Genomic DNA, 25,575 nt, shown 5'->3' with positions numbered 1-25,575 from the left:
TAGAACCAGACCATTATTCCATATAATGGCTTACTTTTTGTATGAACGATTATAAAAGAGGGAGTTTTTTATATATAAACCCATCCGATCCAATTAAAATCCAAATTTTTCACATCAATACGCTATGCCGAAATATGGTTAGTCAATGAATTGTTCTCAAAAATTTTGAAAATTGCAAATTTTTTCTGAAAAAAGCGTTGTATAGCGAGTGCTCGGAAAAATTGTCCGATCCAATCCTTTTTGCAAAGCAGTTCATTATTGAACCGAAACATATCGGCACACAAAATACATGGGCCGATATGACACCTCCGTGACATGCTTGAATCAATTCAATCAATCGATCGATGCCATAAAAAGGCTGATTATATACATCCACACAAACTTAATAAATTATTCTGTGATGTAGAATATAATCAATTATCGAGTTGATTTAATAGTTAACTGGAAATTTGATGTAATTAAATTTTGAAATTTTTATTCTAAAATGCAAGCAAGAAAAATATATTGACCTGACAAACTATCTAGTCTATCCTTTTAAGAAAGTATTTATCGATAAGTCTAAGATCCTAAATAATATAACATTTATTGATATTAATGCGGCTATTATTGTTTAAAAAACTATCAATACTTTTTCTATTATATCCAATTGTAAAATTAAGAAAAAACGTAGCATAAATTTATTTAATATATTAATATTTAATGCATACGTGCGTATGTACATGTGAATCGACTGCATCATTAAATTTAATAAATATGACAGGATTTTTAAGAACTATAATTATCATATGTAGTGCTAAATATTATATAATAGTATGTATTCGACGGCCTCGACTCTATTATTAAAAATTAACGTAAACGAAGCCTTTAACAACAATATTATGGCTCACAAAACAAGAAACGGGAAAATGCATAACGGGTTCTTTGCGACTTAACAATGTGTAGCTAGCCAAAGTAGATAGCCAAGTAAACGGTCGAACGGAAATCAAATGCGTACATAAATCACAGACCCCATCACAAATTTTAAAAGGTTACTTCACTTCTAATGCTTTGAAAATGGAATAAATGCAAAAAAAAAATTAAATAAATAAAAATAAAACCAACTTTTAGTCAATGTAAATATCCTCCGCATGCACTACTGTGCCTGCATAAGTATAAGGCGACATCTTCTGCGAGTGACAGATCAAATATGAAAAAGAGAAGAACAAAAAATGAAATCAATTAAATCAACTTTTTGCATTTTTTTTTTTTTCAAATTTTACCGTCAAAGCACTTGATTGCCTCCTAAACTTTATGTATTCCAAGAATATGTCTCTAACGACATTATCAAATGATAAATAAGGTTATTTCAGAAGCAAAGCAATTAAAAGTTAAATACATATGAAAATCATTTGCCATAGCAATTGAATAAACGATTTTTTCTTTTTTTTTTTATGAATTTTTTCTACTTTTGGTTTTATGGACTTATTATCAGTCATTTGGGTAATGGGACACTCGTAAAGGTAAGAAATAGTTTTTCCGTATAAGAAGCATTTGTGAAGCACATAAACAAATTGAAATCACAATAGAACTCTGCTTCGGGGGAATTAAAAAAATACAAAAAAAAACTGGTTAAGGATACGCTACATTATTCCGCCCACTTAGCCTTTGCCAATAAGATGCGAATTCAATTTAGTTTAAAGGCTTAAGAAACTAATCTCCGGTTTGAAAAAAAAAAAAAGAAAAAAATTAATAAATCCTAATATTCTCTAATGATAGATAAAACACATACATATATACACACACACATACACACACATACACACACATATATATATATATATATATATATATATATATAGCACAAAAATATTTTTGATTGTCAATTGCTGCCTTATAAACACGATACGTATCTTGTCACAACGGTGAGCCTCTAACATGCAAACTATTAAATATGCATGCTATTGCATTGACTTTCGCATGCATCGCATTTACAAATGCAAATACAAACACAAACACAGCATTCATATCGCGATGTAACAGATGCTAACTCAAATAAACAGGTCATATATCACAGTGTCAATTTCTTAAACAAATCGCCGGAGAGCGAAACGCTATTAATTTTTTCATTTTATTTGTAACCTCTAGAGATAAGACGAGTGAATCTATTAAAACATTACCATCACTTTTAATATAAAATTTAAATTAAACAAATAAATTATTTATAACAAAAAAAGGAAAAAAAAAAAAAATGGAAAAATATGAAAAAGTTTTCATAGTAAAACAACAAAAGTTGAAAATATTTTCGAACGACGCGAACACTAAATTTCAACTTGAACTAACAAAAGCATTTATCGTCAATCTTAATAGAACTTCGTAGGGACGTAGGAATGTAGATCTCTCTGCCCTCGATCAGTGCAAATTTCAAAACTTCATATCTAAACGAGTCGATGTGAAAATATCTCTGAAAAAGTCCAGAAAAAAAAAAAAAACTGAAATGTTTCTTTCGAGCGATTCTCTTAAAAGGGGAAACCACTGCAAACGTTCGAAAATATTAAAAAAATGGCAATACGGCGACGCTCATTTTAAAATCAGTGAATGCTTAAAAAAACACTATCTTTTTTTTTTTTTTTACTTCTTATTTCTACTTGCTATATACTACGAATATAGGACTGCTATAGATGTCGTGTGCATCTACAAGCTCACGCAATAGACGTCTACACACGTCATTTATGTCATTTACGGGTTAATGTACATTTGCTAGTGAATAACGTAGCGCATTTTGACAATATTGACTTTTGTGTGATTGGCAAACGGGTAAATGAAAAATGTTCGCTCTTTTTGACCGAAACAAAAGGCAGTGTTTTGTCCACAAAAAGCATTAAAATTAATTTATCAAAAATTGTCTCACCTTTCACTGGACAATGTTGTTTTTAAAGATATGGTAAAAAAAATTCGAATAAAAGGACCGAAAATGGTTCGAGGTGCGTGCCGAGAAAAACGCGTTTACGGTTGGCCGACGTACTATAGACATGTTAATCAATTCAATTATATTGGTTTTATCCTATTTTTGGTTTTTTGCCCGCACGTGTTCAAACATTCTTGCTCATGCTTTTTTTTTTTTTTTTGCTCCGCCGGACACACACACACTTTTACTCAAAACAGCCTATTTTGTACGTAGATAGTTCCGTAGCAGAATTCATAACCAATTTCGAAAACTTTATCTTCCAAGCCTTTAAGTTCTTACCAGATACCTTGAAAGTTTTCCTATCGCTCTACGGCGCTCTAAGAACACTTTTCAAAACATTCGTTAATGTACAAAAGAAGCTAGAAATCGTCTGGTAATATATTAGTCTTGAACTTTCCAGTACCTTAGGGATAATTTTATTTGAGGCAAACAAAAAAAACGCTTTGCACTGATTTGCCGTCTTAAAGGGTGATCTCACCGTAAGTTTTTCAAAAAAAGAATCTTTTTTTTTTTTTGCTTAACCAACGCTTTGAACCCTCTAAAGTTGTTGATTCATTCATAGTTTTCTCGCAAAAGACCAGGTGCTGGGAAGTGCTAGCCTAACGTTTGACCTGTGGATTTCTAAAATTTCTAACACACTAACCCACTAACAGATCTCTTTGAAAGATATCTTAAAATCGTAACCCATCAAAAAATACCATAGCATATCTTAAATGGAACAGCGGTTGGTTAGATATCAGACTGAGAGCGATTCCAAAATCTTTCAATGCTTTTAGGCAGAAGTTGATAGTTTAGGACGAGATCCATGAAGATCAGCTGTGAATTCGGCTACGGCGATTCTTTCCTTGACAGACGGAAAAAAACTGGCATTTTCCAGCTTAAAGTGATCGAGGAAAGACGGATTTTTTTACACATCCTTGAATCCTATGAACATTGAAGTGGTAAGATGAAAACATAGAAATGACATGGATCCATAATGGGCATGGACACATAAATGGCATCCCCCTTATTACGAAAGGAAACATTAAAAGATACATTGACTCAGCACAGCAGTAAGGAGCAAACACTTCGTTTTGACTTGTTGTTGTTAATTTATTTTATGATAAGGGATTCTTCGCTACTTCAAATATTTTCAATTATTTTTATATATTTATTTTTTTTTTTTTGCTTTCTTTCAATTATTCAAAGATTTTCAAATTTTGTTCTTGTTGTTGCTGAGATTGAAATCTTTGTATTTGCCGAACGTTCGGCTTGTCTTCTTATGTTTTTAATTAAACGAAGAAAAAAAAATGTAAAACAAATTTTTTGTATAAATAAAACTTTTCCTTGTAAACCAAAAAAAAAAAAAAGCTTTGCTTTGTTCTTAATATTTTCAAATTTTTTCATTCGGCTGATAATTTTTATTTATAACTGGTTTTTTTATTAATAATAATAATAAGTAAAAAAATCAAAGATATTTTGATGCTTATACACGCTTATACATGCACATATCTGGGTTTGCATCGACGAAGGGATGCTCTGTTGTCGTGTGATTAAAATTGGACGCAACATCAAACAGAGCTGTTGTTGCGTGCTTCGTATCGAACAATTACTAGCATAATACATTTCTTCATTATTTCGTCTTGTTTTAAATTCTTTTGTACACGACCGCTTTTTATTTATAAAATTATCACCATTTTCTGATGTAATTCACATATTTATGAATTTTTTCATTTCGACGTAATTGAGCTACAACTCGAATTCATAATTACTCAGATTCAAAAACTTTACTACTTACTACGAACTTAAAATATAAAGGTTATATAAGCTCAGATTGAAATAAAACTTGACTCATTAAATTGAAGGAACTGCATACTTTCCAATGGTAATGATGAGGGCGTGAAATTGTCTGCAGACTTTTAACCCGGTTTAGCGACATGGCGAACGGGTTATTCACGCAAGTATCAAAGACTTTGATTCGATTATATGAAATAAATCACTTCTTCTTCCATCGTCGCTAGCTCCTTCTGAAGAACGAACTTATGCGACGAGGACTAGCGTTTCAATTTTTTTCATTACGACAATGTTTTCTCCATTTTTTATTTATTTTTTTTTTTTTTAACTTTTTTTGATCTATTCTCATCGAGATTATCTTAGCTGGTATGCGAACGCCTTAAACGAAGTTTACAAATAATTAATTAAAACAAAGAAAGAATTTTCGCTTTTGTACTCTTTCCAGACGGATTCAAGGTTCGATTTGATTGTCTATGCACAGATAAGCTTAGAAATAGATGACGAGTTCAATAAGTGGATAGATGGACAGTTAGATCTATACTAAAATGTTTCACCTATTCATTCACCCGAACAAGAATATGTACGCATTATATGCACAAGTATCCCCATACGTTACAAACGTTTGACAAACCTAACAGATCTGTGTAAAGGGTATGAAAAAAATAATAAGAAAATAAACTCCACGAGTTGCCGTATTTGGCAATAAGTGAACATGTTCATAAAGGCTCACACACAACGCCATGCACGCAAGCGCACGCACACAAACACAACAAATATCTGCAAAAAATAAAACCGATAATTTAATGGGAAATCGTAATTGATCTCAGTTCACACACTATTACAAAGCGCCAAACATGATTTTATGTCTGCATTTGTTTAATATAGGCGCTTTACAATAACAATAAGAACAACAACAACTCTCAAACATTATTTTTATGTTATGCCTTACACTTTTTGTTAATTTATTATTTCAAAATGCAACCTAATGTAAAAGGAAGATTTATCCTTTTATAGAATAACTCTCTGACAGCAAGTTTCTCGAAAAATTGTACAAAAAACAAGAAATAAGAGGTTTTTGTTTTTCGATTGCTTTAATATAAATTGACTTTAAATTTATTGTTATGACTCTTACAATTGGTTATGCAGTGCAGTATTCTAAAAAAATTTAACCTTACTTTTGACATATCGGGCGTTGCCCACAGTTGTACATGTTCTGTGTAACACAAAAAACAGCTTAACTCGATTACCTCGATTTGTAGCGTATTAAAGTCTCTAGACGTTTCATTCGACCTATTTTTTTAATAACCCATGAAGTGTGCTTGCATTCTTGATCAGCACAAGCTTCTGAATAAACTTAGGTTTGCCTATCTCTCTGTTCGTCTGTTTTATTTATCTTTTTTTTTTTTTTTTCTAGTGGTGGCAACATTGGACCGCGTATCGAACACTGAAACATTGAAATGAGCTAATTGTAAATGAATATATAAAGCTACTATAAGATAATCTTTATGCCTAACTCGGAGATGATAGTAAAGAAAAACTAAGATCCACTGTGCTTCTCTACAAAAAGTCCTAAGACTCGAAGATGAATGTTAACATATAGAGAGGTAGATCTTTTATGGTGGCGATCAATGCGTATTTATATATCCTACAAACATGTAACAGATTATGGTCATTGGTTGCATTCACAGGCATGATCCGAGTTGGCGACGTGCGCAACATTGAAATGATTGTCTCTTGTTTTCCCAATTCTTACTTATATGCCAGCAAGGACTTTTAAAGAAATCGCATAACAATGGCTTACTGGCCTACAACTGTTACATAACGTCCGTGGCACGAAGACGTGTAATTTTCACAAATGTTCGGAAAAGTAGGAGAACAATGTAAAAATCAAATAAGATCTCTGAAGAGTTGAAAATGTTAAATTTTATAATTTATTTCTCATATATTTGATACCCACGTGTATTTTGGCTTTTTCGTAAGTACACATTTGCACGTATAGCGCGTATCCTATCTATATGCTGTTGCTTTGTAAGCAACTTTCGTATAGTCCAATAGTCTTTGATGAGAATTTTGAAAATGACTAATCCGGTACGGATTTGTCAATTGATTAGATCTACTAAACACGACAAAAATGAACATTAAGTATATCTTATGAGGTGTGCGGGCTTCTATAGCCTGCAGGAATTAGCCGGTACTAATATCAGAAACCGAAACAAAAATATGATCGATAAACGTGATGAACAATGTCCCAAAGCTTAGAACCTTAAATTTGAAGAAAAAACCTTCCCCTAAACTTTTTTTGTGCAGATTCGATCATATATACTGTCAGTAAAAACTAAGACCAATTTCGTTGTATCGGCATTAAATTTATTTATTGTTCCTAACATATTTCGTCGCCTGCAAACTAATCTCCCTCAAACACTACACATTTATGGCAACGTTTTTTCCAATCCTCGAGACAGCTGCTAAAGTCGACTTTCGGATTGGCCTTCAAAACTTTCTGTGATTCTGCTTGTATCACTTCGATCGGGGACCCTGGTGTGGTCTTTTAAGTTTAGGAAATAGCCCGAAGTCAACACGATGTTTGAGAAACGATATGGACTGAAGTTCTAACCGAATTGTCTTGAATCAGCAATGCACTGGGAGATACCGCATTATCGTGATGCTAAGATCAAGAGTTGTATTTCCACAATACCGGCGTCTTTTTGCGAATAGCTTCACGTGAACGACGCATAAGACTCACCTAATATCCGTTGTAAACAATTTGGGCCAACGTTCACAACACCACGATAATCGGGGAAAACGATTAACATCATTTTGATTTTTGAGCGACTTCTGCGCGGTTTTTTTGGTCCTAGCTTATCTTTTGCACTCCAGAGATGGCTACAGCATTGTCTAAAAGTTCACGCACTAATAATAACTTACCTAAAACCTCATTATTTTCAATTAGTGAAAACACTATTTAATGAGTTTTACCTGTCAGCCAATACGAATATACCCCTAGTCAAATATCGGCTTGGAACTACTAAAGAGATTTCTTGTGTTTAGTGTCCCCTCGTATTGCTAAAAATTTGCAAAATGAATTTGTCCACTCTACGTCTAAATTTCGATTATGCGATATATGCTACCCATTAGCCTTTGTAAGCTTTTCGAAATAAATGTCAGAGAGAAAGTGAGAAATTTGATTTGTCCTTTTCAAAATGAAGTGAAGAAACAAAAGTGATGACTAAAGCGAATTTTGAATGAACCATCCGGAGGAAACAAAATTGCCCCTCATTTTGTTCCCAGAGTTAAGGTTAAGTATAAGCTAAACATAGTATGCATAGTAAATATAGGATAAGTTGTGATAGATAGAACGTAAATTAGTTGATACCGACAGATAGGTACAGTAAGCGTACAAAAGAAGATGAATGAAAATGCAAACAAAGAGCAGTTTTTTTTTTTTTTTTTTTTGAAGTCAACGATTTGCCGGACTTCGGAAGCAAGGTTAGAAATACCAAATGTCCGACATAGATGAGAAGAGAAATTGAGATTCTTATCGTCTTCTATCGCTAACCGCAGTGAAGTAGGCATATACATAAACCACTGTTATCATGGTCGGTGAGTACTAATAGATAACCGGAATGTGTAAAGAAATAATGAAGTGATTAAAATACATAAAATTAATTTCTATTTTTGAAAAATTATGTATACGGAGGCTATGAAGAAAAAGTAGTAGATCGTTAGATTTTATATTTTGAAAGCGAATGATAAAGTAAAACCTTTATAACGTAAGTTAAATCAGTGCGTTTTGAGTGCGTTTTGTTTATCCAAATGGATTCGGTCTAACTGTCGCAAATTCGCTTTAATCAGAGTCATTGATCAAATGGTAACAGTCTTGCTGGAAGTCAGACAATTGATCCTAAAGGATGTATTCCTTATAAGAATTGTTCAAGGTTTACTTGTAATCAAAGAAAAAAACTCTTAAATACTTTAAGGCCATCTCTAAAGCGAACTCTGGTCTCGCTTAACAGAACGACGAAGTATTCGAGTATTGGGGGATGTATCATGAAGGCATGAAATGCCTCATGATCTCATAAGAAAAACTCGACTAAACCGTTTTGTTTTGTATAACAGTAGAATAACGGACATATGACAAACGCATCCTCTGTTCATAAAATTAATTTAAAATAGACTTTTTTCTCTTTTTTTTTTAAAAAACGCGTTAGATGACATTTCGTATATACTTTAGTACCTTTTGGCATATGAAATTTTTATTATTTTATAACTTTAACCTAATTGTTAATAACTCCCGTTTATTCGCGCTCGTAAGCATGCATATGGTGCGTAAGAGTTATGGCGATAATTTGTAACGGATAACGATTTGTTATACGCGCACATGTTTTATCACACATGCACTCAACGTGCATGTGCATACATATGTGCAGGCAATATGTAAACACATGTGAATGTGTTCAGGCATTCATTTATGCATAAGAGCGAATGGTAAAGGCTTTTTAAGCTTCATTTAAACAAAATTATGTCATTTTTAACAATGTTTCATATGTCAAATACATATACATATGCACGTATACCTAAGTGTGCACGCAGTGCGCATAAATGCAAAACAAAAAAAAAAACAAGAAAAAGCAAAAAAAAGCAACAAAAAAATACTGAAAATTTATTTAACAGTTAACAACATACAAAATTATTTGTCAGCAGCATTATAAATCTTATTTTGTGTATATATAGTGTGTGTATGTGTGTGTGCGTCAAAAAAAAAAAAAAAACACAAACATAAACAAATAAATATCGCGAAAGAGTGAGAAACACATGTTACTGATGCCTGCTACCAACAACAATGCGGACAGACAAGAATATATATATATATATATTATATATATACAGGACCATACACACAACCACATAAACCTATATTGCTTTGAAGGCACTTAGTACCGTATGAAGTGCGTGTCAAAAATGTCACTTGTAAAATTTATTGATATACTACTACTGACTCAACACACACGCATATATATATATATATATATATATATATATATATACATACACACACATAGATACACGCGCAAACCGATACACACCATATGATCAATGAGACTTCGAGTGAGTGAGGAGAGAGAATGATTTGTTACATAACTATATAGACATGTCTATATGTGTGTATATACGTGTTCGTACAAGCATCAGTTTGCGCTTAGTGACAATAATTAATAGCGACACTTGTGTGTCAATACAATGGAAAATTTATGATAACAAAGTCTTTGCTTTGTGATAACCAATGGCGGCCAAAGGTACATATATATAAGAGCCTGCGTAGCTACTCATTATATTTATATATATCGAAAATACAGGTTATTGGGTTAATGAAAATGGATAGAGAATGGAAGGATGCACTCACACGAAATACTTATAGCTTCCATTTATTATATATATAATATATATATATATATATATATATATATAATATATTATTAAAATTAAAATAAGAACAGAACAAAAAAGGCAAAATAAAAAAAGCAGAAAATGTTTTAATAAAAATTATTCTGCTCATTAAATTATCAGAAAACACAATAATAAAGAACATGTTGTTGCGATTTAACAGCGAAATTGACATTTAACACGCAATTAACTGACACTGGCCAGTAACATGGACAACATGGCCATTAGCAACCAAATTACAATATAATCAGAAAGCGACTGAGCGAGAAGCTCACAAATATATAAAATAATATCAAATTAATGAAAACATTATCGTCATGTACTCTTGTCCGATTATGTATAAACTCGATAATGGGCACTTCTACACTTATGCATGGCGCACTCATTCACTTGCACGCGTACAAATTTCAAATTAATTACAATTCTTTAAAGCAAACATAAAAAAAAAAATGAATAAATAATAAAATTACAAATAGCTTACAGCGAAACATTTCCTACTCTCTGCGTGGCTGATGTTTACTTCTTTTCTTTTATATATATATATATATATGGAAAATATATGTAAAAATATGAAGCTTTATAATTTCGATAATATGCGCCCAAATGTATGCAATTGCCATAACATAGCTGGATGTAAGTCTAACATATCTGATACCTGAACACTTGAAAGAGAAAATATCTGACCTTTGAGTTGAGTTTTGATTTTAGGTACAATTAGTCAAAGTAAAAAAAATAAATAAATAAATTCAAGCCTGTATTTGAAAAAGATTAACGCACAGATGTAAAACCTTTTCTTTCTTCTATTCTAATATAGCTTCTCTTATGCGCTTCTCTAAACTCTTTACAAACATTTCACAAACTTAAGACGGGCTTCCTTGTCCTGCGTTGATATAAAACAGAAAGGTACATTCGGTCGCGGTCGACTCCTTTATACCCATCATCGTAATGCTAAAGAGAAATTTTCATACTCTCCGAATAAAAGTGGAAATGTATGTCGTGTTGTGCGTATTGAATATTATGAGTAATAAGCAACTAATACGAAAAGAAAGGATGTTCACAATATTTATTGCATGGGCGCGTGGGCTTTGCACGCCCGTGTATTGGCCAGTGTGGGTAATTTTCAAATTGATTTCTTGATTTTTGCGAACGAGATGCTATACTTTACAGACAGACAGTTAAACGGACGGACATGGTTAGGTGCATTTCGAATTTAAAACTGGACTGGACTGAAATTTATACACTGCAAGGGGATTTAAAGCTTGCTTCCGCGTTATATAGTAAAAGCTTTGAAAAACAATAAAACGAAATTAGGACCCACTACAAAATTGGGTAAGCGGGGCTCATCTTTCCCATTTTTTATTGGAGATACTACAGCATCGCCTCTAAAAAGTACGTTTAAAATTTTGTTTATTTTATTATTACTGCAGTTTATGAGTAGTGAACAAAAAACAATTTTTTTATTCCACTTGACAAACCGAGATGTTCGCTCAGTTGACGTGGGATTGTAGGCGTGTCCTTTGACCAATCTGCATAAGAACTTTCAATTTGATGCTGATTAGGAATGTAAGTATTTTGTGGGGCCCGGAAGTTTCTTTCTGAGCGTTGCAAACGCTTTCACAAAAGGCATAAAGCCCCCATCCTTCGATGGTGGGGTATAAAAATAAATATATTATACATTAATAGACAAGAACACATATACAGGCACACATCTATATCAACTATCGTTTGTTAATTGCTATGCCCATGCGTTGAACGTATTATGAGCTGTCATGCGTACGCAGCTTCTATTGTGTGCATTTTAGCTTAGTTTAGCGTAAAGCCTTCCATTCAAGTAGTTCGTTATAGATCTAGCAAACGAAGCAAAGTCTAAATAATGCATGTCGCTTCTCATTTAACATTAACACTGATTTGACATTCGATATTCAAAAATAATAAATAAATTTACCTGAGAGTCGACTAAAGTGTAAAGCTTTTATCTATGGAGAGTTTAGGGCAACTTGCGGTGCCACTTCAAGAGGAATCGAAACCTAGGAGCCAGCTAGTATGCGAACTGTGAAACGATAGTAAAATGAGATTAATCATAATCGCAAAGTTGTTGTGAAGGTCGTCCCAAATCGGTGGTAGTACCAGATATCAATATTGCTATAAGATAGGATTATAGGATCGAAATGTGCCACCAACATGGATAAAAGATTTTTCTGATCTGTTTGGACGCCACATAATTTGAGAAAATCACTAAAAGACGCTCGCATCGTGTGGTACAAACAAATGCTTAAGAAATGCGTAAAGGATCGCAAGAGGTGACGAATGATGGATTTATGTACATGAGCTAGAAAATAAACAACAATCGGGTATGCGAGATGAACCGAATGCAACAAAAATTGTTCGTGTTCGAATCACGTACAGAACAATGGTCGCATGATGCAGCCACAATGCCTTGAGAGGAATACAAAGTGATCAATTATGAATAGCGCACAGCCATTTATTTGCCAGAAGTCTTTGGTAAAATGAGGCACGAGGAAAACAAACAAGCATCATCGTGTCATGCCTGCAACATCTTACAATTCTGCTAATAACCGACTATTTAAAGAGTCCAAAAATCGAAAAAAATAAATTATTTGCAGTCAAGAAGTGCTTTTGCAAGAATAACGTTTCGTGACAAATCATCGATTTATTCCTGTTTAGGCTTAAAAAAAAAAAAAAAAAAAAAAAAAAAAAAAAAAAATGAGCCTGTGTTGCTAGTGCTCAATGTCTCTTTTTTTAGTCTAAGAATTCAATTCATTAATCTAAAATTAAAATAATAATAATAATAATAGGCTTAAAATGTAAACAGTGGCGCACATAGAAAAGTTCTTCCTATTCCCAGCGCCTGAACCGGCGTCTTTTTCATGTTGTATGCAGTAAATTGCTCTGCATCGAAGTCCCTCCTTAAGAAAATATATTTTATATGTGTTATGTAATGACTTCACAGGACATTACCAACTGTATATAGGTTCCATATTTCTGGGAACTATTAAGTAATATTTCCAAACAAAATATAGTGAGCAATAGTTTCTTGAACTTATCTTTGTCATATCTCGGAGAAAGATATTTGCAAACAACGTTTTGTTAAAATGCATTATTTTTCAAAGGCAGCAAATATTGTTTTCATACTGCTATGAGAAATTCATTAGCATAACATTTTATTGTAATTCAAAATAATATAAGAAAAGTATTCTACGTCCTGTGAAATGACAGTCTAATGAAATATTGTTTTTCATTATGTAGTCTTTAAATGACAATTCAAGCTTTGAAATACATGGTTCCCACCCATGACCCTGCCAATGCAATAAAGACCTCTCCTTGTCTCTTTTCGCTAATTTCTTTCATTATTACAAACCTGCCTGAAGAGATTCTACTTCTTTGATAGTAGCCTTAAGCTGATACATCCACTAAACTGAACTTAGCTTTGAAGGATTCCTGCCTGAAGCAAATGTATAGTAATAACAGACCATTTTGTTAATTGCTAATGCTTCCTCAGGTAATCGCTAAGCGGAGCAGATCTCTATGAAACTTTAAAGTCTCCACAAAAATACTTAAAAAATATATATAGATGTACATATATATGTATATACAAGAAATTTCTCGTTTTCTTAATTGTTAATTTTTGATCGACCAAACGTTCATAGCTAAATTAATATGATCTCTTGCTCTGGGAAAAAAAAAAACACTTGTTTGAAGATTTATTAACAAAAAAAAAAAAAAAATTCAAAATATTGAATTTAATCGGTATCCATTCATTATTTTTCAAAAACATTTTAAAACATGTTTTTTGTTATTCAAGCTAACAAGCTATATTTGGGTCCATGGCTGTATACGCTGTATAATGCGCAGAGTAACCACTTTACGAAGTAATGAAACCATTTTAGTACGCAATACTTTATTTCTCATTTATACTACTTTGAATAACTGTGCATTGAATGAATAGTCTGTCGTGAGTGATACTTTGGCAAAAAATCGTCCCTTTGTTTTTTGTTACGAGCACAAAGCGATTTAGTAAGAGTTTCATTTTACTGCAATGCAAGTACGTTTTAGATTAATTTCTTCAAATGAAAAAATTCGTTCAATTAAACGAAAAATGACAGCAGCAAACGCTATAGAGATACGGCAATGAACTGTCGTCTTGACAGCGAACGTGGTGAAGTTCTTTTTTAAGTACAATACATTTTACATTCTTACTGTGAGAAAATGATTGAACACCAGCTGGCAATTAATAATTTGTTACTTTGAAATAAAAAGAATGATAAAAAGAATGATAAAAAGAAAGAAAGAAAGGAATTCAACTTTTCATTTAACTTCATTTATAGCCATTATGTAGCACATATTCATTCATTCATTCATTTAATTTGTCAAGTCATATGTTGTTGCTATTCATATTATTTGCATCTCTTTCAATGCTCAACGTTCATATATGTATGCGCATATGTGTATTTTTATATCTGTCTGTCAACATCATATGCATGTGAGTTCTCGTAGCTTCAATGACATTTTTCTCTCAATATAAATATTTCATCCTTTTTTCCGTCCTCTTACTCTTCTTCTTCTTTTGCTTAATATATGAAATTTGCGTTTATCATTAAACGAGAGTTTTCTAACAAACAAGAATTTCTTATGAAAGCAGTTACGCTACATATACGTACATATGCAAAAACATAAAATATTGTATTTTGTTCGTTTGCATTTTTTACATCATTGGATAAGCAAGACGATAAAATATTGCGAATTGCAATAAATTGAAAATAATTGATCACATACTTGATTTTAGCAAGCATGCATGCATGGACATGGCGACATACAAGCATGAACTTGCAAATAAGCTTCCTAACACACACATACACACACACATCGAAAATAAAGAAATGTAAAAAAAAATGAAAGAACAACAAGTCACTAAACTACATTCGATTAGTACACGAAATATATCGAGCTTTCACGAAACAACTGCTTTCGCATACCCTGCCTGTTGTCGTCTCTAATCTCGTATTTGAAATTTTCTAAACATGTGTCACAATCTTCAATATTAGAAATATGCCAGACAAAAAAAAAAATCAAAAATTATTAAATTCAACTTATTAGACTCTTTTTCTTTTTTTTTTTTTTCTTTTCAATACAATCGTGTAAAACTTAACATATATGATTAGTGAACTTTTTCTTGCCTCTCTTCTTCGATATCAAACTGTGCTTGAATGCAAAAACTATTTTCATGAAAGTTAAGCTTTCTACACTAACTTTTGCAATCATGACACTGCCAACAGCAGACGAGTAATCAGCTATGCTTAAACCGACTCTGAATTGAATGACAGGCACTCTTTCCTTGTCGACCTTTGTCTAACTGAAAGTCAAGATGTGTGTTTTCATCCCTCCTCAGACGATTTAAGTACAACAAAAAACAAAAAAAAAAAAAAAAAGTGCGAACAAAAAGAAACAGGCCGCCAATCATTTATGACTAGTCATAGATATGGAGTTAAACATAAGTTTAAGATGATAGATAAGGGTCACGCGATTTAACGTTTGTTACACGATTTTCTGGTTAAATAAGCGATGCTACTTGTAATATTTCTTTCCTTTCACGCGTTTATTTAAAAAACTCTTTCAAACGTGATAATCGGGGAAGGCCAAGCATTAAATATCCTACAAAATTATTTTCGTTATAAAGTAGCAAAAATGCAAAGGATTACCTTGCGTAAGAATCGGGCAATATGAAGAGATGTCCAAAAACTAGACCTATCTATATAGTACAAATGTACGTTTGTATTTTAAATCACTATTTTCGGGCAATTTTCATTTAGAAATATTCGAAAATGTAGCTTGTTGCTTAAGGCCGTTGCTATTCATTTATAATAGAAACAATATTTGAGCCAAAGCTTATCAAGTTTTGTTCATAAAAAAATTATTAAACAAAAAAACTATGGGTCAAGCATCACAGACAGACGGACAGATGCAAATGAATCATTTCGTATAATAATAGATTAGTCCACTAAGCGCCAGTTGCAAGCATCCGTACAGACTTTACATACACCCTACGTCGCTTATTGAAACAATCGGCTTAATCTTCAATATAAAATTTTACAAAAACTTATTACTTATTATTATTTTATAAATAAGAATTTATTAACAATCCCTGACCATTGCCTAAACACATCTCACAAACAAGTTCACAATCAAATGTCAAAGTTATCGCAGATTGAAAAGCCAAAGCCGAGCGTCGAGATTAGACTTTTAGACTTTTCCAAAGTAGTATCGCGTTTCGAGTCTCTCGATGAGTGCATATCAACAGAGATTTTTGTAAATTTGTTTGCAAGTCGCTGCAGTAAAAGATATTTAAGCATAAAGTTTCAAAAGCCATCTGACGTTGGTTAACTAGCCATTGATGGATTGAAAATTCTCGTTCCGTGCGTACTTACAAGAAATTTTACTTGAATTTTGCAATTGGTTAGCTTCCGGTAACCACTTACTATCGCGACTTGTAACTGACAGTTATTTAGTGTTGCCTCTCGCTCATAATTGTTATTATTTTCATTTGACTATTCGATGACGTTAGCTTTCACCAATTGTTTATTATCAATTAGTGCAATTAACCACTAATTGCCATCCATATTAAAGGCGATTGACATTGACTGACGTCAACGATTCATTACCACAAATATAAAACCAATTTTTCACTGTCATTAAGCAAACTTTTTCTTCTCCACCACCGTCCAAGTCTTAAACTTTAATTTTTATTATAAATTACATTAATCGGTGATTCAAATGACATTTACTTACCAAGAAAACAGATTAAAACAGAAACAAAAAATGAAAACAAACGCTGACTAGAGATGATAACTTTTTTTAAAAGATATCATATCGGACGAAATACGGCGACTATTACTACTACTACTACTAATACTAAGGCTAATACAAATTTCCGTCATCATCACTTTAGCTGAAAAATGCTAATTTAACAATATTACGTTATATGTTGCGATTTATTCCGTCGAATATCTGATTATCTTTTTTTGTCGATTCTTAGATTATATCAGACTTATATAATAGGGGATTCTAATGTTCTTACAAAATATGAAATAATTTTTCATATTTTCCATGTCAATCATCCATAAAATAGTTTACGAATAATTGTATTTTATTAAATCCATAAAGTATACTACAAAAAGTTTTTATAGCACTTAAATAGAATGCAATATCTTCTTAATATAGATGCATATAAATAATTGTATGTGCATAAATTATGCCACAATTTCAAAAAGTATGTCACACAGAGCATAAGTTTTAAGTCACCCAACTCTGACGGCATTTTAACTTTTCCAAAACCTTCAAACTTTTTAATAATTTTTTGAAATTTCTATGAAAAAGATTTCTTTTCTTTCTCATGCACACGCTCGTAAATGGATTTCTTTTATATCAAACAGAATGCATTCTAAAAAGGAAAATTTTCATACACGAGACACTTAAAACATGACAAAACTATTTACGGATGGGGTTTAACATATATATTAAATTTGTTGTATTTCTTTTGGCACTTGAAAAATGTTTGCAACTGTGTATTTATTTATATGAATGTGTGCCATCGAAATCACTCTAAAATTTTGTTATTCTCTCATTTCTCAAACTTTCGTTACACATGCTATTTATTTACATCTATTGACAATATAATGTAGAATTAATGAGATACCTCCCGTTTTTCAATTCATTGGCCCAATCACTCTAATCCTGATAATTCTCAACGCCCCAGCTGAAGTTCGCGTGATTTTTTGTTTTCGATAAACTCGAAAAAAAAAAAAACTTTCACTTCTTGCAAAGTCGCCCCAAAATAATCAAAATAATAAAGTTACCGAAAAATGATCAGAATTTATTTGAATTATTTTATAAATACTTATACCAATGAGAAAATAATATATATAAATAAAACTTAAAATATTGCAAGTCACACAATTATATTAAAAGGTGAAGCAATGAAATCAAAACACCTCGAAGCATTATTAAAATGACAAATGAATTTTTAAAATAAGGCATTATATGAGAAGTTATCGAAGAAACGGCCCCAGCTTAACCGGTTTAAATATCGTTGATCCGTGGACTCGTCAGTGTAACGAATTTCATCCAAATACCAGCAAAGTTGCGACCTATAAACTGAACATTGTGATTTGAAAGTTAGACGGACAGACAAGCTTAAGCAATCGATACAGAAGTTGATTGTGAGAGTCTGTCTCAAGTTCTTGTACCAGAAATGATGTAGGGCATTAAAAAAAAAAATTAAAAAACAAAAAAAAAAAATGGGAAAAATACTAGTAAAAAAATATTAATGAAAACACTAATTAAATAAGAAAATGAAGAAAATATCAATCAAAAAAGAAAAGCATTTAAAAATAGAAGTAATAATGAAATGAACATGAGCAAATTAAAATAAATATAATAAAAATAAAAATAATGAATTGAACTTAATGAGAAGAAAAAAATTATAGCAAAATTAATAAAAGTATATATTAAAAAAAAAATATATATATATATAGTCCGAAAATTTTCTGCGGTTTTTTCCCGACACCAGATTAAAATAAATGTTCACAGTTAGCTGAACAGATAATTACGGTGAAGCGGAAATACATAGATATAGAGCAAGTTTATGTTTGTTTTGTAAGAAACTTGAAAAATGATAGGTTGTGTCACAGTCGTGGTACGTGATGTAAGTAAGATGAGGAAGACCTTAGTAAGCAAATATGTCTACGTTTCTCTTTTTTATACCTAAAATGATAAAAGAGCTCATAGAGAAGCACATAGAGAGCTAAGTGCTGTGTATCGTACTAATGTTGCAGCAGACCGCACTCGCGAAAACTTTCAGTAAAAGTTTTACCATATTCTGCTCGAGCAAATAGCATTGATGATGACCAAGCAAAGATTTCGATTGAAGCTGATCGGACACATAACGGTTCGGAAGTTTTGCAGAAAAACTTAATTCATTCCTTATATAAACCGCAAGAAATTTCCGGACTGCCTACAATAAAATGTGACAAAGAAGTCCGCATTTAACTAAGCGGACTTAAAATTTACTTAACATAACGCCGTCCGCCATCCGCCATCCGCCATCCGCCATCCGCCATTTTAACCTATGCGTTAAAATGCGTTTGGGCACCGAGAGTTGTTGAATTAAACCCTGTAGTCACGTGTAAATAATATATTGACTTAAAGGGCGAATGACTTAACCATTGGCTAAGTAAAACATTTACTTTAGTTTTTCAATTTATTCAATGCGGGTAAATGATAAAAGGTTGCCATATACACGGCATTTGTGGTAAATTCTCTTCCATATTTGCAATACATTCCATGCTCTGGTTGTTATTAAACATTTTGTTGTTGCAATTATTTTACGCGTTAACATGACTCACAACAATCGATATGCGTTCAAATTTATTATTTGTTTTTTCTGCACATAATATTAATATATTAACCTTAATATTAACAATTGCATATATGAAAGTCTGATATATACGTATGTAAATCGGGCAAGTTGTGTAAATTTTGCATAAAGATTTATTTTTCTCCAAAATTCCAAAATTAATCAAAAACTCATTTTGAAGCGTAGAAGAAGAGCTCGGTGCAAGTTATTAGGCAAAAACTTACTATAACTGATTACCTTCGCCTTTTCTATACTGTTTTGTACACAATCTATAATTTGTACTGCGATATTAACTCCCGTATGTAAACGTTTTAATACCAGCAGTGTGAAATTCCGGATCAATTTAGTTAGATGCACTTGACCGTTTTTCTTTACCTCTTTGCTATTGATATGATGAAAGTCTACCGATGTCGGAAACTTGCCTCTCCATAAGCTCGATTACACGCAATTTAAGAAAAGTTATTCGAATTGATTGACAGGCAATACAACAACAACAAATGCGTAATATAGCAAAGGAATGCTTTTCCCACTTTTTAGTCCTTGAGGTGTAATTAAAAAAAAAAAAAAAAAAATACAATATAAGGATTTTTGAAGCTTTTATTGTGTGAACATTCTAGGTGGAATGAAGAAACGCTCGCGTATACACACTTTACACAATTGCATGAAACTCTACATGTTCATGGTATGATACGTATATATATATATATATATACGCGATATATGACATGATCTATAGCGTATTTAGGCCTGCCTTGCCTATTTATTCATGCAGTTGTTGATATTAATAGTTTTTATTTAAAATAAGATAAACACTTATACACTGATAATACTTGCGTAGTAGACTCGCATTAACATTTAAAAAACAAATTAGTTTCATAACAGAAAACAGAACACCGTTATTGATTATATTTGGTCTAGCATTTTAGAAGCAGAACATTTTTAGATTTCAGTTTGCTCTGAATAAGTTTTCAAAATATCAAAATTGTTTAAACCGATTTTACAATTTCACAATATATAGCATAACATATATTTATTTTTATATAACATGAGATCAAAAGATATTGAAAAATGACAGAAAATGACGAAAGAAATTTTCCGGCCACTAAGTATTATAGAAAAGCATACACATTGAGCGCGACTTTCCAAGCAGGTATAGAAAAACGATTTGAAAAATTTATAAAATTTAAATGTGAAAGAAAAAAAATGGGCCAAGTGTAGAAATTATGTATACCTTTCCTTTAACGGCAACCGCGACTGGTGAATACGTCTTCCGAACATATGAAAATCGTAAAGATTTCTCGTCAATTTTGGACATGTGGTGGATAATGAGAAAAGTAAAAGCTTTATAAAAATGGCTGCTGTCTGCCTTAAGGAAAAAATCGAAATTTTCGTTACCCTTTTTTCTTAGCTTTTTTCAGTTAAGGAAACTTGCTTCATGTTTCAATGTTAGTTACTTTAAAAGTCTGAACATAGTTAAATCGACTTCGAAGCATACTTTAGTAAAAGAACAGAACAACAAAGAAAAAAAAAAAAAAAAAAAACTATATTCATGTAATAATTCGTTAGTAATGGACAAGAAAATTGGATTTATCCCAAAAATCTTTGTCGTTCGAGGTTAAAATGCTACAAAACTCACGCAAAGCGTCTTCATGTCTGCTTTAATAGCTAATAAAAAAATAAGAATAATAATAATAATAATAATAATAATAATAGTAATAATAGCAACAATAGTAAACTAACATAACCTTTGTGAGACCAGGAGAAAATCTAGAAAACATTAAAAGCGAAAACTTTTTGGCTAAACACTATTCTGGGTTATGCATTCTGCAAACAACCCCTGTAAAACAGTATGCGACCATGACATGACAAAAACACTAATTTGTAAGTAAAAATAACAAATAAGTGAAACCTAAAAACCCTCTAAAAAAGAACACTAAACTAACAAAAAAAAAAAAAAAAAAAAAAACAGAAAAAACACAATACACAACATATACTCACTCATTCTATATTATACAGCAATTTGTACACATATTGGTTTCTCCTAGTTGCCGTATACCAACAATATCTAGAATATTATCAACACACAATCATGCTTACATATATAATAATCTGAATGCTCGCTCTATCATATAAACGTATGTTAGTATGAAATGCTGATACTACACACATAGGTCCATTGAAGCAGGATGCCCTATATACATACATATTCTATATATGTATATCATTGTATATTGAAAAATCCCAAAAGTCGACAACTCTTGCAAGAACGATGGAGAGGATTAAGGCCAACATTGAATGGACAAACAAATAAATAAGAAACAAATCTTAAAGGCCAAGAAAATAGTCAAGTATGGCCTTATGCTTTCAATGTCTAGGCATGATTGATGTCCGAACTTGCCTTTCTAGTAAGTTGATTAACATAACTATTCTCTGCGCCCTCATATTATATCCTTTTGATTGGCCTCCGAAACATTAATTGCAAAAGTATGTACGCCGTAGTCAGTAGCAAGAAAGGTACGAATGATTAAATATAAGAAGACACTACATATAATATATAGGGTGATAGTTGGAAAAGAATTTTTTTTATTTACTCCTAGAAAGAATTGACATCAAAATAAAGCCTCCTCTAAGCCAATACTGCTGCCACTGTTCGAGTGTTTGAGGGTTTTCAAATCTCCCCAGTTTTCAAATTCTTAAAATCATTTCGAAATCTCTTGAATAGAAACAAAGTTGCTGAGTTTATATCTATAATTCATGAGCTGAATAAAAATAGGAGCTATACTAAATTGCTCCTCACTTGAATTCTCCCCCCCCAATCTGGCTAAACTTTGATATGAGGTTTACGGTTTTCAGCAACCTTTCAGTTATTTAGTGGATAAAGAGAGTTTGCAAGCGAAGTATTCCAATAGGACACGACAATTGCAAGAAACCGATTGGCAAAGTGAAAAAACCATTGTCAAGTAATGTAAGCAATGTAATCTTTTCTAAATTGTTATTATTTAATCGATATAGCTTGGATGGATGTCCATGTTTTCATCCATTCAAATTTAAATTGAGCTCAAGTTGCCTTTGCAGTTTAAAATTTACGATTTTGCACGAATTTTTGCTATGCGATTTCCTTGATAACAGTTAGTAATCGATGATTGTATGTATAGATGAATGATTAAAGTCAATCATTCCAATTTAATATAATTTAATTTAACATTTAAAAAAAAAAAAAAAATATATATATATATATATATATATATATATATATATATGTATATATTTATTTGTATTCCATTAGTTATGAACGAACGTGCGTCGCACCAAAATTAATTAACTAAAACTCACAAGAAGAACCAAACCTGCTTATAACCTTGCAACTCGAACTCAAACCAGTCAACTGGTGCGGCGAAAAGTTGACAATGTTATTTCATGTTATTCAATTTTGTTTTTTTCTCTCTTTTTCCATTTTTGGCAATATGGAACCTAAACGAATGGAACTAAAACGCTCCATCTTATTCATATTAAATTTTTACCTTTGGATAAATGCCAAATGCCAATGCATCTATGCATCAATTATGTTAAACGCAATGAACAATTTACTTACACCATATGCAAAAAAGAGATCGCTGCCTTACCTTGACACAATTATTTTGAAGCAAAACAAAAAAAAAAAAAGAAGCAAGCAATGCAAACAAATTGGGAAACAATTTGTCTTTAAAATATTTATTAAGCAAATATGGACAAGATGCCGTTATGATTTTTATCTAGAAATTATTATAATTAAAATTTGATTTTTCTCTTCTCTTAACAGGTTCCATCTGTGGCGGTCTATGCTGCACAAATGCAACAGAAATTGAATTGCGGAAAAAAGCTACAATCGAATTTGAGCGTTTATTACATCATCACACAAAAAGCTTACGTGGTATCTTGGAATCAACAGCCAATTGGTTTCAATGTAAGTTTTAATAAAAGTTTTTTGAAAAATTAAAGTTTCATTCTTAAACATTTTTACTCACTTAACGCATTCTTTGCACGTAAATAAAACTAAATCAAAGTGAAAACATTTGGATATCGATCAAGTTGATCGGCTATGTTTTTCTCGATAGATACTTCAAATTTCTACTCATACACACTGAAACATTAGCTGAAACTTATTTCACATCCTATTATCTGGGATTTTACTCGATCACTCGTGCAGTCGTGAGGATACATTACGTAGCTTTAACCTCATGATAAGAATAAGCATAAACACATTCATTAAAGGCTGTGAAGATAACTGCGAATTCAATTTACAAAGACATGTACCCACTACCTTAGCAATACTCTGTAAAGGAGTTCATTTGCCGATGCTGAAATCTCAAGTGTGCTCGTTTGAATAATATTTTCATACAGATTGCCTTAATATACAATAGGCAAAATAGACGATATTTTCTAAGCCGATAACGCATTCCAATTTTTTAGCAGCTCGTAACACTCTACACCTTGCTGATCGCACCATATGCACAGCAAAATTTTATGACTATGAATATTCCGCTTCGCCGCTACAAATTTACACCGCTTTAGCGCCCAATAAGAAATGCGTTTTTTATTTTTGAGATGAAAAAATAAATTCTTTGAAAAGCTTATCAAGCATATAATATATATATGTAAAAAAAAAAAAAAAAATTCTTTTCGAAAAATATTAAAGGTTGAGAACATCGGAGCCATTCAAGCCAGGAATTTTTAATCTAACAAGTCCTGCAGTTCTGTATTCGGCAAAATTTGAATGAAAAAATTCCATTTGCGACCAAAGAAACGCAGCCATTTCTTATTAAACATTGTTTAAATTAACTTATCGCAAAATGTGGACCTTAAGTCTCCCTACAGGACGAATATTCTTTTCATAGGGAAGGAGGACTAAATTTCATGAAAAGTACGTTATCATTGGGGTAATGACGTCCCTTTTCCTATTATATATTCAAAAAGGCGCCAAGCCACTGTTAAGTCGATAGAAAAAAATTGAGATTCTAAACAATCTTAACCTGCACCTACACGCATACTTATGTTAATATGCGTAATATATCATTAAAAAATTATTAACCACCAAGGTAGCCTATATTTCAAAGGGCCGTGTCTTTGCTAAAAACGTCTTTATTAATATACTGTTTATCGCGAAGTAGAAAAAAACAAATAAAATAAGTAAGAAAACAAGTAAGAAAAGTGTACTCAGTCGTGACCGAATCTTTTATACCCATCACCGTTATCCTAAAAAAGACAAAAACTAAAAAGACAAAATTTCCACATCTATAATATGAACTGGGCGCGGCTGATTTTTTCTATTTTGGGAATGAAAGTTTTTGTAGCATAAGTGTGTGGGCGTTGTAGGCGTGTTCTTCGACAAGTTTGCGTTACTCCCACATTCTCTTGCAAATTTATAGGCTATACGTTCATATTGCGAATGTTTGCTATAGGATGGGTGTGAAGATAAATTTAAAGTTAACTAGCAAATATACCTACCATTTCTATTGATAGAACTCTGTTAACGACTTAACAGAGCTATGTTAAATAATTGCAATGATATATAGTTGGATTTGAAAGTCTACTCCGTCCATATTAAAAAAGGGGAAATATTTTTGCGGACACTTTATGAATCTGCATGAAAATACCTTTAAAACAAACTAAACAAATTCAAATTCTGCCTATGGGAGCTATATTTAACGGATAACGGGCAAATTTGAGCCTCTAGTGCGGCCAAACTAGAAAATGTCACCTATAGTCACATGTATCACGTGAATCTATACAAAAGTGCCTGCCGAATGAGTAAAAAAAATTAAAACTTTTCTTTCGGGAACTATTCTTAGCGATTTTATGAATTTTGGAATGTTGGTGAAGAATGGGTGTAAGTATAGTATAGTATAATACAGTATAGTAAGGAATATTACATTATACAGCATATACACTATACTCTAGCATAGTACAATAATTTTCAGTACAAAATACACTATACTGTAGTACAATA

The 25,575-nt window shown here is 31.9% G+C and overlaps 1 protein-coding gene across 1 annotated transcript in view; it reads left to right on the top strand.

Annotated features, from left to right (window-relative positions):
* Positions 1-25,575, top strand: part of LOC119631257 (division abnormally delayed protein) — a 116,256-nt gene that overhangs the window by 71,142 nt on the left and 19,539 nt on the right. The window contains exon 2 of the mRNA XM_038023306.1: positions 23,389-23,532. Within this exon, the coding sequence (XP_037879234.1) occupies positions 23,389-23,532 (144 nt within the window). The remainder of the gene's footprint in view (positions 1-23,388; positions 23,533-25,575) is intronic.

Source organism: Glossina fuscipes, unplaced genomic scaffold (genome assembly GCF_014805625.2).
Source record: "Glossina fuscipes isolate IAEA_lab_2018 unplaced genomic scaffold, Yale_Gfus_2 1, whole genome shotgun sequence".
In the NCBI taxonomy this organism is placed as follows: Eukaryota; Metazoa; Arthropoda; class Insecta; order Diptera; family Glossinidae; genus Glossina; species Glossina fuscipes.
This window is presented reverse-complemented; position numbering and strand designations above follow the sequence as displayed.